This window comes from Motacilla alba, chromosome 6 (genome assembly GCF_015832195.1).
Source record: "Motacilla alba alba isolate MOTALB_02 chromosome 6, Motacilla_alba_V1.0_pri, whole genome shotgun sequence".
NCBI classification, from domain to species: Eukaryota; Metazoa; Chordata; class Aves; order Passeriformes; family Motacillidae; genus Motacilla; species Motacilla alba.
This window is the reverse complement of record NC_052021.1, coordinates 22,692,114-22,705,389: the sequence shown is the minus strand read 5'-3', so window position 1 is coordinate 22,705,389 and position 13,276 is coordinate 22,692,114. Positions and strand designations below refer to the sequence as shown.

Sequence of the window (13,276 nt, the reverse complement as noted above, 5' to 3'; positions counted from 1 at the left end):
CTGTGTTAATGGGTGTAGGAATCTCTAACCTGGCCCTGGGGTCTGGCCAGATTCTTATTTTCCCAGCCTTCCTTCCATAGCCTCAGGCTCCTTTTTTTCTGCTCACCCTTCCCTCCTCTTTTCTATGCTTTCCGGCACTTAGTCACCATTATAATTTGACTGCATTCCTGGGCATGTGACCCATTTTAAACAAAAACAGAAACCACACACAGAAAAGCTTTTCATCCTCTAGAAAGCTTTGCAACTTTACGTTTATGATCAGTAGAGCTACACCAATTAAAACTGAATTAAGAAAGCTACAGGCTCCTTATTTTTCATAGCCATTTAAAAACAAACAAACAAAACCAAAATCGAGTTAGACTAGGCTGCAAGAAGAGGAATTCCTTTTTTAAAGGGAGCACTTGCAAGAGCTCATGGGGCCAGATAGTGTCTGAGATGAGGAATGCACAGTACCAAAAAGTCAGGTCAGATCCATTCTCATCATTGCTTATTACTCTCCCAGACAGAGTTCAGGCTCTCCGCCTACATGCAATTCCATTCATTACTCCAAAACACTTCTCCTCCCTACACTCAACCCTCAGTTAAGTTCTCCCCACATACAGATTTTAAGTCACCAGCTTGCACAGTGATGGAAAACACACTTGTGCCACATTCCCCTCACAACACGAGCTGGCCCAACCAGACATTCTGAGCTCAATGCATAAACCCTACTAAGACTAGATGTAATTTGCAAGGCTCTGAAAAAGGTGACTCCAAGGTCAAAAAAGCAGCCTCCATCTTACCCTGCTGGTCCCTCCTCTAGCAGGCCTTGACCCTCCTACTGCTGAAAATGGAAGTTCTGAAGAGTCACACATTGTCTTGGCCCAGAGCCCCAGTTCACTATTCAGTTACTTCTGAAACAGACACCTCATTCTCTCCCACATATCATCAGCTCCTGTCTGGAGAGGATGAGGGTTGGGTGGAGAGACTGTATATGGGAGGTCTGATGGGATTTGGGAGGGGGGTGGTCATGGTGTTGTTTTGAGTTTTTTTGTTTTGATCTTAAAAGATATATGATTCATTCAGCCTTCCTCTTCCATATAGCAACTCTGGATCCAGCTAATTTAAACACGTCTTGAAAATATCCTGCTTTTATATCCCAGACATTTTATTTATTCAAAATAGATGCAAGAAAAGTGACAGACCATATGGAGAAAGATGATATAGAAACTGGACTGATACATCCCTACCCTTTGCCAATTATGGGGCAGCAAATGCTGAAGTGCAGTGTTGGTCAGAGACATTCAATCCCTCATACCACAAATTAAATCAAGCCCAGTTATGGAATTGAGTGCTGAGATACAATTTGATCACTTGATTTGCTTCCTCAACAGCATCCCTCCAGAGCAATTCCCAGAATGCATCAAAAAATGTGACGAGTATCACTGCAATGGCTGAGAACAATTCTCAAATCTTAGAAAGTCAAAAACGTCATCACCATACAAACTTAACAATTTGTTAAAAAATTCCTTTTCTCCCCTACAAGAGCCTGTTTTGTTTGGATCACGATCAACAGACTTTCTACACTTGCAAACTTTTAAGAATTTTTCCATGATGACCGAGGCAATCAACAGACACGAGACATTTGCACTGAGTGGCTGACTTAACTAGGTACCTCTCGCTTCAGCAACCATGTTGAACATTCAAAGATTCAGGAGACTAAACTACCATATGAAGCCAAATGCTGTATAAAATGCTATGGAGGGAACACTATCCACTGGCCAATGAATACCTCGATCTTTCTTAGCATACAATCCAGAAAAATACTAAGCCACATACTTAAAATTCAGAACATGCTTAACTACTCTGTGAAATCAAGATCTTGGCATTTGTGTTCCCAGAGAAGGCACCCAACAGTGAACTTCAAGACTGCAGAAGGCTGACTTACTGGGGAAGGACTGCTACTTTATGTAGGACCTACGCAGGCCCTCATCAGAAAGCAACCAAGGTACAGTCCAGCATCCTAGAAGGATAACAGGAAACAGAGGATGAAGGAATGAGTGAAGCCTGATAATGAAAACATAATGAAATTTTAAAAAAATATTCTTGAAGCCCTTTAGAGTACATATTCTTACACCTCTGCTAGGGCATCACAATTATCAATATTTGATAAAGTTACGTTACTCATGACATACAAGGCTGTCTTTGTTATTGTCTAATTACCACCATAAAGCACTCTATCAGGATCCCAAATGATAGCTCAATACACGACCTGAGCCAATGCATGTTTCCAACTGCATGCACTCCTTATGGAGACTCCCTTTTCAAACACTTTGTAATACTAAGGAAGAGAAGGTGAACATTTCTTACACCCTGAGAGGGAGCTCCAGGAGAAAAATCATCTCAAGCAACCTATTATAAAGGATTTTTCATTTCCCCCTTCCTACCTCTCCCCACTCTACAAAAAAAGCTATAAGTATTTTGCTCAAATTATGAATTTCCTCTCTTTCTTGGCAGAGTTACCAAAAGAAATGTAATATTCCTTCTGGAGCCCACTTCCCAGCTGCTGAAGTAAGAGAGTGGAATTGTCCTCACACAGCACCACTGACTCGAGTGACCTCAGGTACCAAGGCAGTTGCTGGACTGGGCCCCAAAAGGAAGCAATGAAAGAATCACTCAGCCAGGGCACATCACCTCCTAAAGCTTCATCTCCAACAGATCTTGCCTTCAATGATCCCCTCCTCATCCAAAGTCCTTTTCCACCAGAAATGGTATTTCTGCAACAGCAAGAGCTTCTGTGCTGTACTGCATCCCAAGGAGATTTCTGCTGGCTGTCTACAATTTCAGCATGTGCCAAATCAGTGGTGCCTGCAACAACATAGGCCATGCTACAGAAAATAACACCAACATGTCATGCTGTGTATTTTCCCAGCTGCATGAGGCACCCTAACCCACCAAAGTCCTTCATGTTTTGCTACATTTTAAGGACTGAAGAGCTCATCTGGAAATGCAAGTCTGCAGAGACCTGCTGAGACTGAATTTCTTCTGTGGACAAAATCTGCTGTCTGAATAAAAGCTGTCACCAGCCTGCCTGAGGCCTGACTGGAAGGGTCATAGAGAGAACCAACAGGTCACAGTGGCTAAGCCCCACTATCAACCTTGGCCCTGTGGCAAGGCTGGCTAACACGATGACCAACTGCACTTATTTGTGTAGTCAGGACACACCTGTTGAGTGGCAGGGTCTCAGAGCAGCTACAAGTCATGGGCCACCAACAGCCAGCAGAGAGGGAAAAGCTATTTATGTCAGGAGCCCCTGTTACTGTCCTCAACAAGTCGGCTGGCTTTCTAAATGTCTCTTCCAGGACAAAAATTCCAACTGAATTCCATTAGCACATGACCCTTATTTAGCTTACTGCCATGTTAATCCTGTCCCCTGTGCTCCCCTCTCCCTTTGGGACATGGGTTCTGACAGCTCTGAGATGGAAAAGAGCTCTGCTTATTGTTCCTTGCTTCCCCCTGGTGTGTCTATGCCATCTCAGATGTTACCAGGCTGTGAACTGCTCCACCAAACAGCTCTTGTCAACAAGTTACCTCATGAAGAAGGCAGAGGCTGTCATAACACCCAGAGGTGCAAACAAATTTCTGTGCACACAGCAAGGACACACACTTTCACAAAGGCTTACCAAAAAACCACCACTACCAAGATTGAGTCAGGCCAGTCTGCCACCAGATGCCCTCTCCCTCACGAGTGACTGCAATGGGATATTGGCTAGAAACTCCCGTCAGATTTGGACTCTCTCAGAGAGTTTCATAGGCTTTCTAGAGACAAAATCTGGGCTTCTTCAAAAAATGCACTGCCCTGGAAAGATTATGAGAAAACCTGAAGCTGCTGCAGAAGTGTGAAATGTATTCTGATTTGAAAGAGTAGATTGTCAGGGAAGTACTTGAATAGAATGAAATAGCCCATATCTAGTCCAATGGGGGTAACAGCAATAAGCAAAGCACGCGTATTTTAAGCCCTGTACTACATAAAATTCTTCTTTCTCTTTGAACTAGTGAAGATCTTAAGGGAAGGGCAGGCAGGCCTCAAAGAACTCTTATAAACAACTTCACATTCCCAGAAAAAGCAGCAATTTCAATGTTGTGGAGCTGTCCTGGCAGATCTGTCCTGTTCAGCACTAACAGTTTAAGGCAGAGTAAGAATAAATGTAACAGCAGTTTATAAAAACCACTCACTTTTCCAGCACAAAGAGCTGCATTCCTTCATCCAGGCTTTTTCTGTTACTGCAATATTCTCCCCAGAGTATTCCCCTCTGCATCATCTGCACCAGTTCATTCCCTTCTTTATTTCTGTCTTAAAGTAATGAAACTTTGTTTTTAAAACAAGTTTTAAAAGATGAAGGAAACTGAAGCAGCTTTACAAGCATTCACACTCCCTCCCCCTCCAGTGGTGAAGGCTGAGGTCTCCTATGATTGCTGCAGTTTGCATTTGGATTTAACTTGCACAGATTGGCCATTTCCTGCTCCTGTAGGTACATACATTTTTCCAAGATCTGGAGAAAACACAGCTTTTATTAATTCACCAAAATGCTTACACAAGCTCTTAAATACTCATAGATGATAAATCTGTCTATTAATGAATCTGCTTCTCTGAACTGGAGAATATACCATGATCCTAGTGGGCAAGGCAGAACAGGAGACAGGGAAAGAGAAAACATGCAGTGGAACACTTCTATATTTTGATGTCTATTCATACATTACAAAGAGCAAATTGTCAAGCTATTTAGGTTCCAGCTTTTAACCTGCCCTTGAAAATTCCTTTGTAACAAAGAGGAAATAAGTTTAGCCCAGCTGCAACTTTATTCCTTTCTTCCATGCCTTAAATAAAGAATCACCTTACAATGAGCTCTTTGCCTCTCCAATTTCTCCAGTCCAAGGTGGTCCAGCAAGCAGGCCCTGGATAAAGGCTTAAAGCACCCTCTGCTATTCCTGGCTCTGACACTGACCTGCTGCACAGAGGGCAGCTTAGTTGACATCTCCCTGCCTCTCCTTCCCCTCCAGCCCCTGTTTACCCTGGCTATTTAGGCAGCAAGCTCGTCAGGGCAGAGACTGCTCTTGCTGGGCCTGTACAACAGCTGGCAAAACAGATACAGACTGCAGGACACAACTGTAATATCACTATATCACCAAAACCCCCAAAGGCTTTGTGTTATTACTCAGCTACAGTTTAGCTGCAGAAAGCATTGTTAAGCCTTAACTTTTCTGTGATATGCTGCCACGCATTTTTGAAACAAAAAATTCTCCTTTCACCTTGCATCGTGAAGACGTGGCTCAACTTTTACTTCAGCTGCTCCTATGACTGAGCAAAGCAAAAATCTTAGCATAAGGACTCTCTTTTTACCATCCTCATGACAAGGTCTTGTAGCAATACAGGTCTATACATAAAATTAACTTGTTTATACAGAAAAAGTAACAACCTGATCTGGAGAGACTCACAGCTCAGGTGCCAAGAAGCGCACCCATGTAGAGCCACTCTGTACTTCCACAATAGTGACAACAATATTCTATTGAACATTTAGTTACTGCTGATTCAACAAAGAAACTGCACATTTTTAACACCGAGGATGTGCCTTGAAGGGTTCTTAAGGCCCTCTGATACAGAGGGACTCAGGTGGATGTGAACCTAGTGATTCCCTCTGCCAAAGGAATGAAGTCCACAGATACATCCCTCAAAGCAAACTTCTTTCTTCTCCTACAGTTTCACAATTGAATCTACACCTTAAACACTTGACTTGGCTTACATCTGTGGCTCCCATTTGGCTGAATCTACCAGAAAGTGAAAACATGAGAGATTGTCAATATTGTGAATGTGCCTTTCAGCATAACAGCTAGTGTCTGGACTTAAGTCCACATCTTCCTTTGACATGATTACCAACTTAATTTAATATCATTTAAGCACAAGCATGTGTTCAGAGATAACCACAGCTGGCAATTTTTAAAAGTATGTAGCCAGGATGACAATCTTAAATTTTTTTTTTTTTTTTTTTTTTTACATATACTACTATTTTTCTTCTCCATGCTGCTAACAGCTAGGGGTTTACAACCAGTTTCTTATCAATCTTACCTCTTCCCTATTTTGGCAGAAAGAAGTTTTATAAGCAAGCTGACTGTTTAAACAGTTTTTTCACATCCAAGATAAAGCTTGTTCCTTCTGATCCTTGTTGTGACAATTGTCTGAAGATATACCCAAAGGAAAAAGCATTTTAAAGAAAGAGTGTCATTTTCAAGTTAATCACCTTTTTAAAAATGGGAAAGTGGGGGCAGGAGTTAAGTTTCACAGCTATCTCCTTTAGGCTCAAATTTATTGCTATTTACAAAGCATTAACAGATGGCTTATCAAAAGCCACTTACCAGCAGAAATGATCAAACTATTCTGAGATGGATTTTTGTCTTAAACTGTAAATACTCCCTAGACTAGTTTTTAACTTATGCCAGCCTCCCAGGGACCATCAGTTCAAGATCTAATGTGAGAACCATGCATGTTATTTCATTAAGTATATTAACCATAAACGGTTCCAGCCTTTGCTTTCTCAACTGCACACAGTATTGCACAAAAACCTCTCAAAAGTAAAAACTAGTGTTCCCCTCATGCAACATTAACCAGAGCATGCAACAGAAGCTTCAGCTCCTGAGTGAGTCAAAGCCAAGTTTGACAAACTCAAGAGTTATTCCATATAGCTAAGAAAGCACAGTTATTAAGAAGGTCCAGCTATCCAACATTTTCATCACCATTCTGTTTTCACAGTAATATTTTTGCTTGAATATCTATTCAGCTCAAATTTAACCTTCAATGAGCAATCTACCAGGTTCCTATTTAAAATTGCTATTAAGGAGGATGGTGTGCCCAGAAGCTTGCCTAAACTCCCTCCCCAACTTGCACTGATTACTCAAATAAAATACAGTACCTCTCTGGAAACCTAATCCCTCAATTGCAAGAGCAGCAATCTGGGAGATTGCTCTTGATCCTGGGGACATGCACGAGGAGCAAGTGCTACAGAAGAGACATGGCTAGTTAAAACCCTTGAGCTGCCACAGAGACTATTAAACTCTTCTTCAGCTAAGTACCAATTTTACAGCTGTACAACTCAACACATGCAGCCATACTGGTTCTTCTGCAGATATTCAGGTATCCAGGCCTCCTGGTTCTGCCATATGTCCTTGCCTTGTATCTGTTGCCAAACTCTCTACCCTACTAGAGTAAAACTCCTGCAACTGCCCACAGATGCTGGATGTCCAGCCAGTGAAAACAAGTGTTTGTTTTTCAGGTATCCTCCATAGGATTTGGTACACTATTTCAAGGAACTGGAGACTGTCTGAGCCTTTTATGAAGTTAAAAGTAATTAAAGGAATCACCCTCCAGATATATTTCAAGGTTTCTTCATAACCACTTGCAATGTAACTTAGTGTGTTACCTATGATTGAACTCCCCAGGACCAAGGAAGTGCAGACCAATGTTAAAAACAGCTCTCAGTACTGGAGTCATTTGAGGAAAACTTGAAAATAGGACACAGCACGAAAGTACATCCTAGAATTACAAAAAAAAAAAAAAAAAACAAAAACCTGTTCATAGCAAATCTAACAGCACTGAAATCCCTGTGAGTTCAATACTCAAGCAGCCTTCCCGTCTCTGAAACCCTCTGACCTAGCAAATCTCTTCTGTAGCTGTTTATAGATCTGCATTCCTCTGCAGGGGGAAGTGGTGGTCCTTACACACACTGCACCTGCTCTGCTGTACACCTGATCCCTCCTGCAACTGAAGGAGCAGAGTATCACCTTATTCTTAATGAAAAATACAGAACTTCATTTCCTCAGGAGACAAAATCATATATCACAGTAGACAAGAGTCCAAAGCACAGCCATTCCACAGTGCTTATTCCTCCTGACTTCCAAGGGAACTGTGCTTAACTTCCAACCTGTGAACATCAAGTGGGTTGAAGTGCCGGCCTGAAAACCCAACACAAGGATTTTCAGCACCAGCAAAGTTCTGCTCCTGCTAGCAGAAGCCATAATTGTTTTTTTTAAAGTCTATGCATTGGTGACACAGCAACATCAGACAGCAAAACAGTGTTGACATCAGACAGTCAAAACTCACCATCCCTTCTTTCGACTCTTGTCAGCAGTGTGTGTTTATGGAAACAATGCTGAGTCACTGAATGACAAACAAGATCTATGCTGGCAGCTAAAGAGAAGCCATAGGAAGGATTTCGTAGATCCTAAGAACACAAACTTCTCTTAGGATCCTTAAATGAGGAAGGAAGGCCCACTTTATGAAGTTGCCTCCAAGTGGCATTTGGTACACAGCCAAATTCGAGAGAGAAAAGGCAAACTCTGGACTGTCACTAACCACTGCCAAGCCCAAGCCCCAAAGGCACTTCATCTAAGAAGATTCTAGTGTCATACACACTGCAAAGCCTGGAGGGCTTGACCCTATTCCTAACCTGTGCTGTGCTGTTGAACTGGGTGAAAAAATAAAGACCCCAGAAAAAAACCTCAAATAATTCCTACTCACAGAACTTTAAAACCCAGAAGCTATGAAAAGTCCAGAAGTCACTTTCTCTGTGCCAGTCATGACCATTTATCCCAGCAAGCTGCTCTGTGAGAACCTAAGACGTGTTCCTGGGAGCCCACAATAGCTCTTTCACCTAAGAATGCACTAAGCTCACTCTCCAGCCTTTTCCCAGGATGCTCTCCCAGGCCTTGCTTCCTTGCAGCTTCTTCTCTGAGGTGTTTTCTAGACCATGGCAGGGATCACTGTCCAGAAGTGGGGAGGGCATGCGAGCATACAGGATCCATGCCAGCTGCACACAGCAGCTCCATCCATCTCCTCGTGCTCCAGCCTCCTCTAGCCTGAAGCCCCCAAGCCTCAGTGTTTGGAGGGGTCTGGGGACTGAGAAGATCACAAAATCACAAATTTATTAGGGTTGGAAAAGACCTCTGAATATAATCTAGTCCAGCCTCCCTGCCAAGGCAGGGTGCCTTAGAGCAGGTTACACAGCCATGAGTCCAGGCGGGTTTTGAATGCCTCCAGAGGGGGACTCCGTGCCCTCCCTCACCAGCCCATTCCAGTGCCTTGCCACCCTCAGCAAAGTTCTTCCTCGTGCGGAGGGGAAACTTTGTTTTAGTTTATGGACGTTGCTACTCATCCCGTTGCTGGCACTTGCCTTTGAGATACTTATATGCCTTGATGAGATCCTTCACAGTCATCTCTATGCTGAACAGGCCTGGCTCCCACAGTCTCTCCCCACAGGGAAGATGTTCCAGACCCCTTATTATTCTTGGTGGCCTCCACTGGACCCTCACGCATAGCTCCCTATCTTTCTTGTATCGGGGAGGCCAGAACTGGACACAATTCTCCAGACGTGGAGAGGGCCTCACGCTCCAGCACTCCCGCTGGGCCCGACAGTGAGACACGCCACGAAATCAACGCCATGCTCGCCGCTCCCTCGCGGGGACGAGAGGCGCCTCCCCCAACCCCTCCGGGCAGGGCCGGGGCTGGGCCCGGCCACCCTGGTGCGCGCCATCGGCCGCTCCCTCCCAGGGAGGCCCTTCCTGTGCCCTCGCCGCCCCTCCTGGCGCAGGGAAAGGGCGGCGCAACCGCGCCTCGGGAATGGCCCCGCGTCCCCCGCCCCTCGCGGCCCAGCGGCGGCCGCGCCAGGAGCGCAGCGCGGCCCTGGCAACCGGCTGGGCCGCGGCATCCCCGGCCTTTCCGGGCCGCCGCCGCCGCCGCCCCCCGCCCTTCCGCCGGGAAGGCCGCGCTTACAGATCGGTGCCGAGCTGGGTGAAGCCGGAGTTGAGGCAGCCGCGGGCTATGCGCCTCCAGAGGACATCGCGGCTGCTGAGGAAGCGCAGGCGGCGGCAGACCTGGGCCAGGCGGCCCAAGGCCTGCGCGTCCAGGTAGGAGCAGATGAGGAGCAGCAGCTCCTCAGGTAAGGCCCAGAGCGGGGAGGGGGGGGAGGCGGCCCGGGATCCCCCCTCCGCCTGGGGGGATCGGGGGCTGCCCTTCCTCCCCATGGAGCAGCAGCTCCCGCCCCTCCTCCCCGGGAGCCGGAGCTGCTGCTGCCCGGGGGAGGCCAAGCCATGGACGGGGCAGCCGCTCCCCAGTCACATGGGGCAGAAGCCGCTGCCTGTCACTGCCCCCTCCGGGGGAGGAGGCGGCTGCCGGGACCGGAGGGGGCACGGGCCGCCGAGCCCACCCTCGTTAGCGGATCGGTTCATTAACGGGAGCCGCTGGGACTCCCCCTGTGCCACTTGCCCTCCCCCACACCCCCTCGCCACGCCACGACCGGCTCACGGGTCTGTATGTTCCGATCTGCACTTAGCAACGTCACCTGATCCGAGTATTCATTAATAACGTGAACAATTAATGGTGGGGATAGTGATCCCAGGTAACCAGAACGTCTGCCTCACCACCTGCAGCAACACCAGCTAGGTACTGCACTCCTGCAAAGGAAGGTGAACAGCAAGGTGATTTAATGCTCATTAATTATCCTTGACCAGGGTCAGGAGCACCTGTCACCCATGAAGTGACAGCAGGGGTCATCTGGTGCTGCACAGCAGTTTTCAACACTCCCAAATTCCTGTGACACATAAAAGAAAGGGTTTTCCCCACATAAGAGCAGGCCTTTCTACACTGGATTTAGGGCTGGCTTTTACCAGCACCCTTCCTTGCAGTCCATTCCCCTCCAGAGCTCCACAGAGTGGGTGAGGTCTGAAGAGTGCTCACAGTTCACGCGTGTGTGTACCCATACACAAGCACACCACCTCGAAAGAACAGTTCATAATAATTGAGTCATTGTTGCCATCCACAGGAGCCTGGAGTACTGACAACGCAGGATTCTGGTCCAAAATGGCAAAGTAGCTCTCCACAGACAGTGGAGCAGGAAAATACGAGTCTAGCATTGTGTTATTCTTTCTTACAGTACTTTCCACTCCACAGAAGCCTGAAATGCTGGGGAAATTTCTCCCTCAGAATAAAAAAAATAGATAAATTATAAGAAGTTCATCATCTGCCTAGAATGCTTTGAACAGGTATCACTTAGCCATCACAATCAACATCTCATTTTGCAGGGTGGAGTAGGATAATAAATTTTAGCATATAATGAGGTTACCATAGTATACAGGACACTTGACAGTACTTGCATCCTATTCCAGAAAGTCATCTTGTCTGTCTAATCTGAAGCTCCCAAATACTCCTATGAGTAAATCAACAGGTCTAGAAGCCTCGTATTTTAGAGGTTCAAAACTGCTGGATAAGGAGCTCACTGATCCATTTACACTGAGTTTTAATATACCCTGGAAGTCAAAGAAGTTTCAGAAGGCAGCAGATTTTTTATCAGCATTTTTAAGGAGTGATGTCTGAAGTAATTAAAAATTTCTCAACATGAGTCTGAGGTCAGGTGAAATAACAGCACGTCTAGTACAGGATTTAAGTAGCCAGCTGAAAGGGATGTAATACAACAAATTTTGCTTAAGATTATGGAAACTTTGTGTGAATGTCAATTTTATGTCAATTTCATATCTTTCTGATGATATGAAACTTGGTTATTTTTGTAACAGACAACAGTATTTTCTGAAACATTAAAATTATTAAAAGCTGAGTGACTTCTCTGCCTGAAATTGTTATTGTAAAGACATACTTATTATCAAGTTGGTCTTTTTCTAGTAGGATCCCACAGAGACTGCTTGTGCACCCCCACACTATTTAATATATTTACTAACAATCTGAAAAAAATCTGAAATCCTTCTTAGCATAATCACATCATATGTATTTCAATCAAGCCAAATGTAAAGTCTCACATCCAGGAACAAAGAATGTAGGTCACACTGAAAGGATGTAACTCTATCCTGCAAAGCTGCAATTCCGTAAAGACTTCATTAAGATGAATAATCAGCTGAACGTGAGCTCCTTCTGCTGTGCTGTGACCAAAGGGCTAGTGCTGTCCTGGGAAAAAAAAGAGCTCAGAGTTCTTTCACCTCTGGTTTTGACTCTGTTGTGACTGTTTTGGAAATAATTTGTCCAGACAACACTTCAAGAAGGATATTTAAAAACTAGAGGGGTTTCAAAGAAGAGTAGTAAAGAATTATTACAGGACTGTCAAACATGTTTTGTAAGACCCAAAGAGCTCAATCTATTTTGGCTTTCTAAAGAGAAGGTTAAGGTGTGAGGTGATCATACCTTATGAGCACTGAAACAGGAAGAAAAATCTGGATCTTCCGCTTAACAGACAAAGAGATAAGATCTCATGACAGAAGGTGGTGGGAAACAAATTCATGAATGAGGTGTGCTTTTGTAGTGAATAAAATCAACTGTTGAAACAGCTTACCAAGATGTACGGTAGATTCACCATTACTGGATTTATAAAAAACAGTATCGGTTGGGTTTGGTTTCGAGTTTTTTCCTTAGAGAGAGAGAGAGAGGCTTGACCACAACTGCTAAAACTTCACCAGGAATTGACCTGGATAGTCCTAACTCAGGATACCAGACCAAGACAGTCCAAGGGGTCTGTTCTAGTCTTAAGCTCTCTTACTCTGCAGAGACAGCATGTGCATAGTGCATGTTTCCCTGCACTGTGTGACTCCCAAATTCCAGTGGACAGTCTCCAGCCTCTGGCTGTACTGCTTTACCAAGGAAAACTACTTGGTGCCGACCAAAGGAGCCTGGCTGCAAAGTACACGTGCAATATGACCCTCTGGGATACCAGGCCCAAGGTATGGACAAGTGCATGTAAAGAAGGGAGGCCTTAGTGCCTTCCAGTTTGTAACCCAAGGTATAAACAAATGTGAAATATTTGGTTAGGATGAAAGGTGTTCACACCCAGTAATCTTGGAGAAGGTCAACTATGCTCCAAGCAGGGGACACAGAGCAGGATGAAGAAAAAAATTACAATACATTCCTCTTAAATATGGCATTGTTTTCAAGTATGGACAATTGTCTTACAACATAGTAACAAAAGTTACTTTTTGCCCAAAATGTAGATGTCATCCATTACTTTCTCTGGGTTATTTTTTAAGAGAACTATACCAGCAACTGAATACTCTCACACACACTTTCTCAGGCATGGTTTTGGAAACTGCCTGTTGCAGAGCTGTCACAAAACTGTGCATTGCAGACTGAGAGCCCCATAGCCTTACTGTTTGCAGTAATGCCAAAGTGCTTATGGAGGTGTCTGCAGGAGCAAGAACTAAGGAAGGTTCTGAACCATTCCTAAAGCTGCATGTGTAGCGTGATTATTTTGCA

At 44.8% G+C, this 13,276-nt stretch overlaps 1 protein-coding gene across 3 annotated transcripts in view; it reads right to left on the bottom strand.

Annotated features, from left to right (window-relative positions):
* Positions 1–13,053, bottom strand: part of FBXW4 (F-box and WD repeat domain containing 4) — a 63,453-nt gene extending 50,400 nt beyond the window's left edge. Inside the window, exon 1 of one of the 3 annotated variants that reach the window (XM_038140561.1) lies at positions 10,368–13,053. In XM_038140561.1, the coding sequence (XP_037996489.1) occupies positions 10,368–10,384 (17 nt within the window). In that variant the 5' untranslated portion in view covers positions 10,385–13,053. Of the gene's footprint in view, positions 1–9,799; positions 10,328–10,367 lie in introns of those variants that run through there. The other 2 variants (XM_038140560.1, XM_038140559.1) reach the window with 2 other exon arrangements.
* Positions 13,054–13,276: the final 223 nt, after the last annotated feature.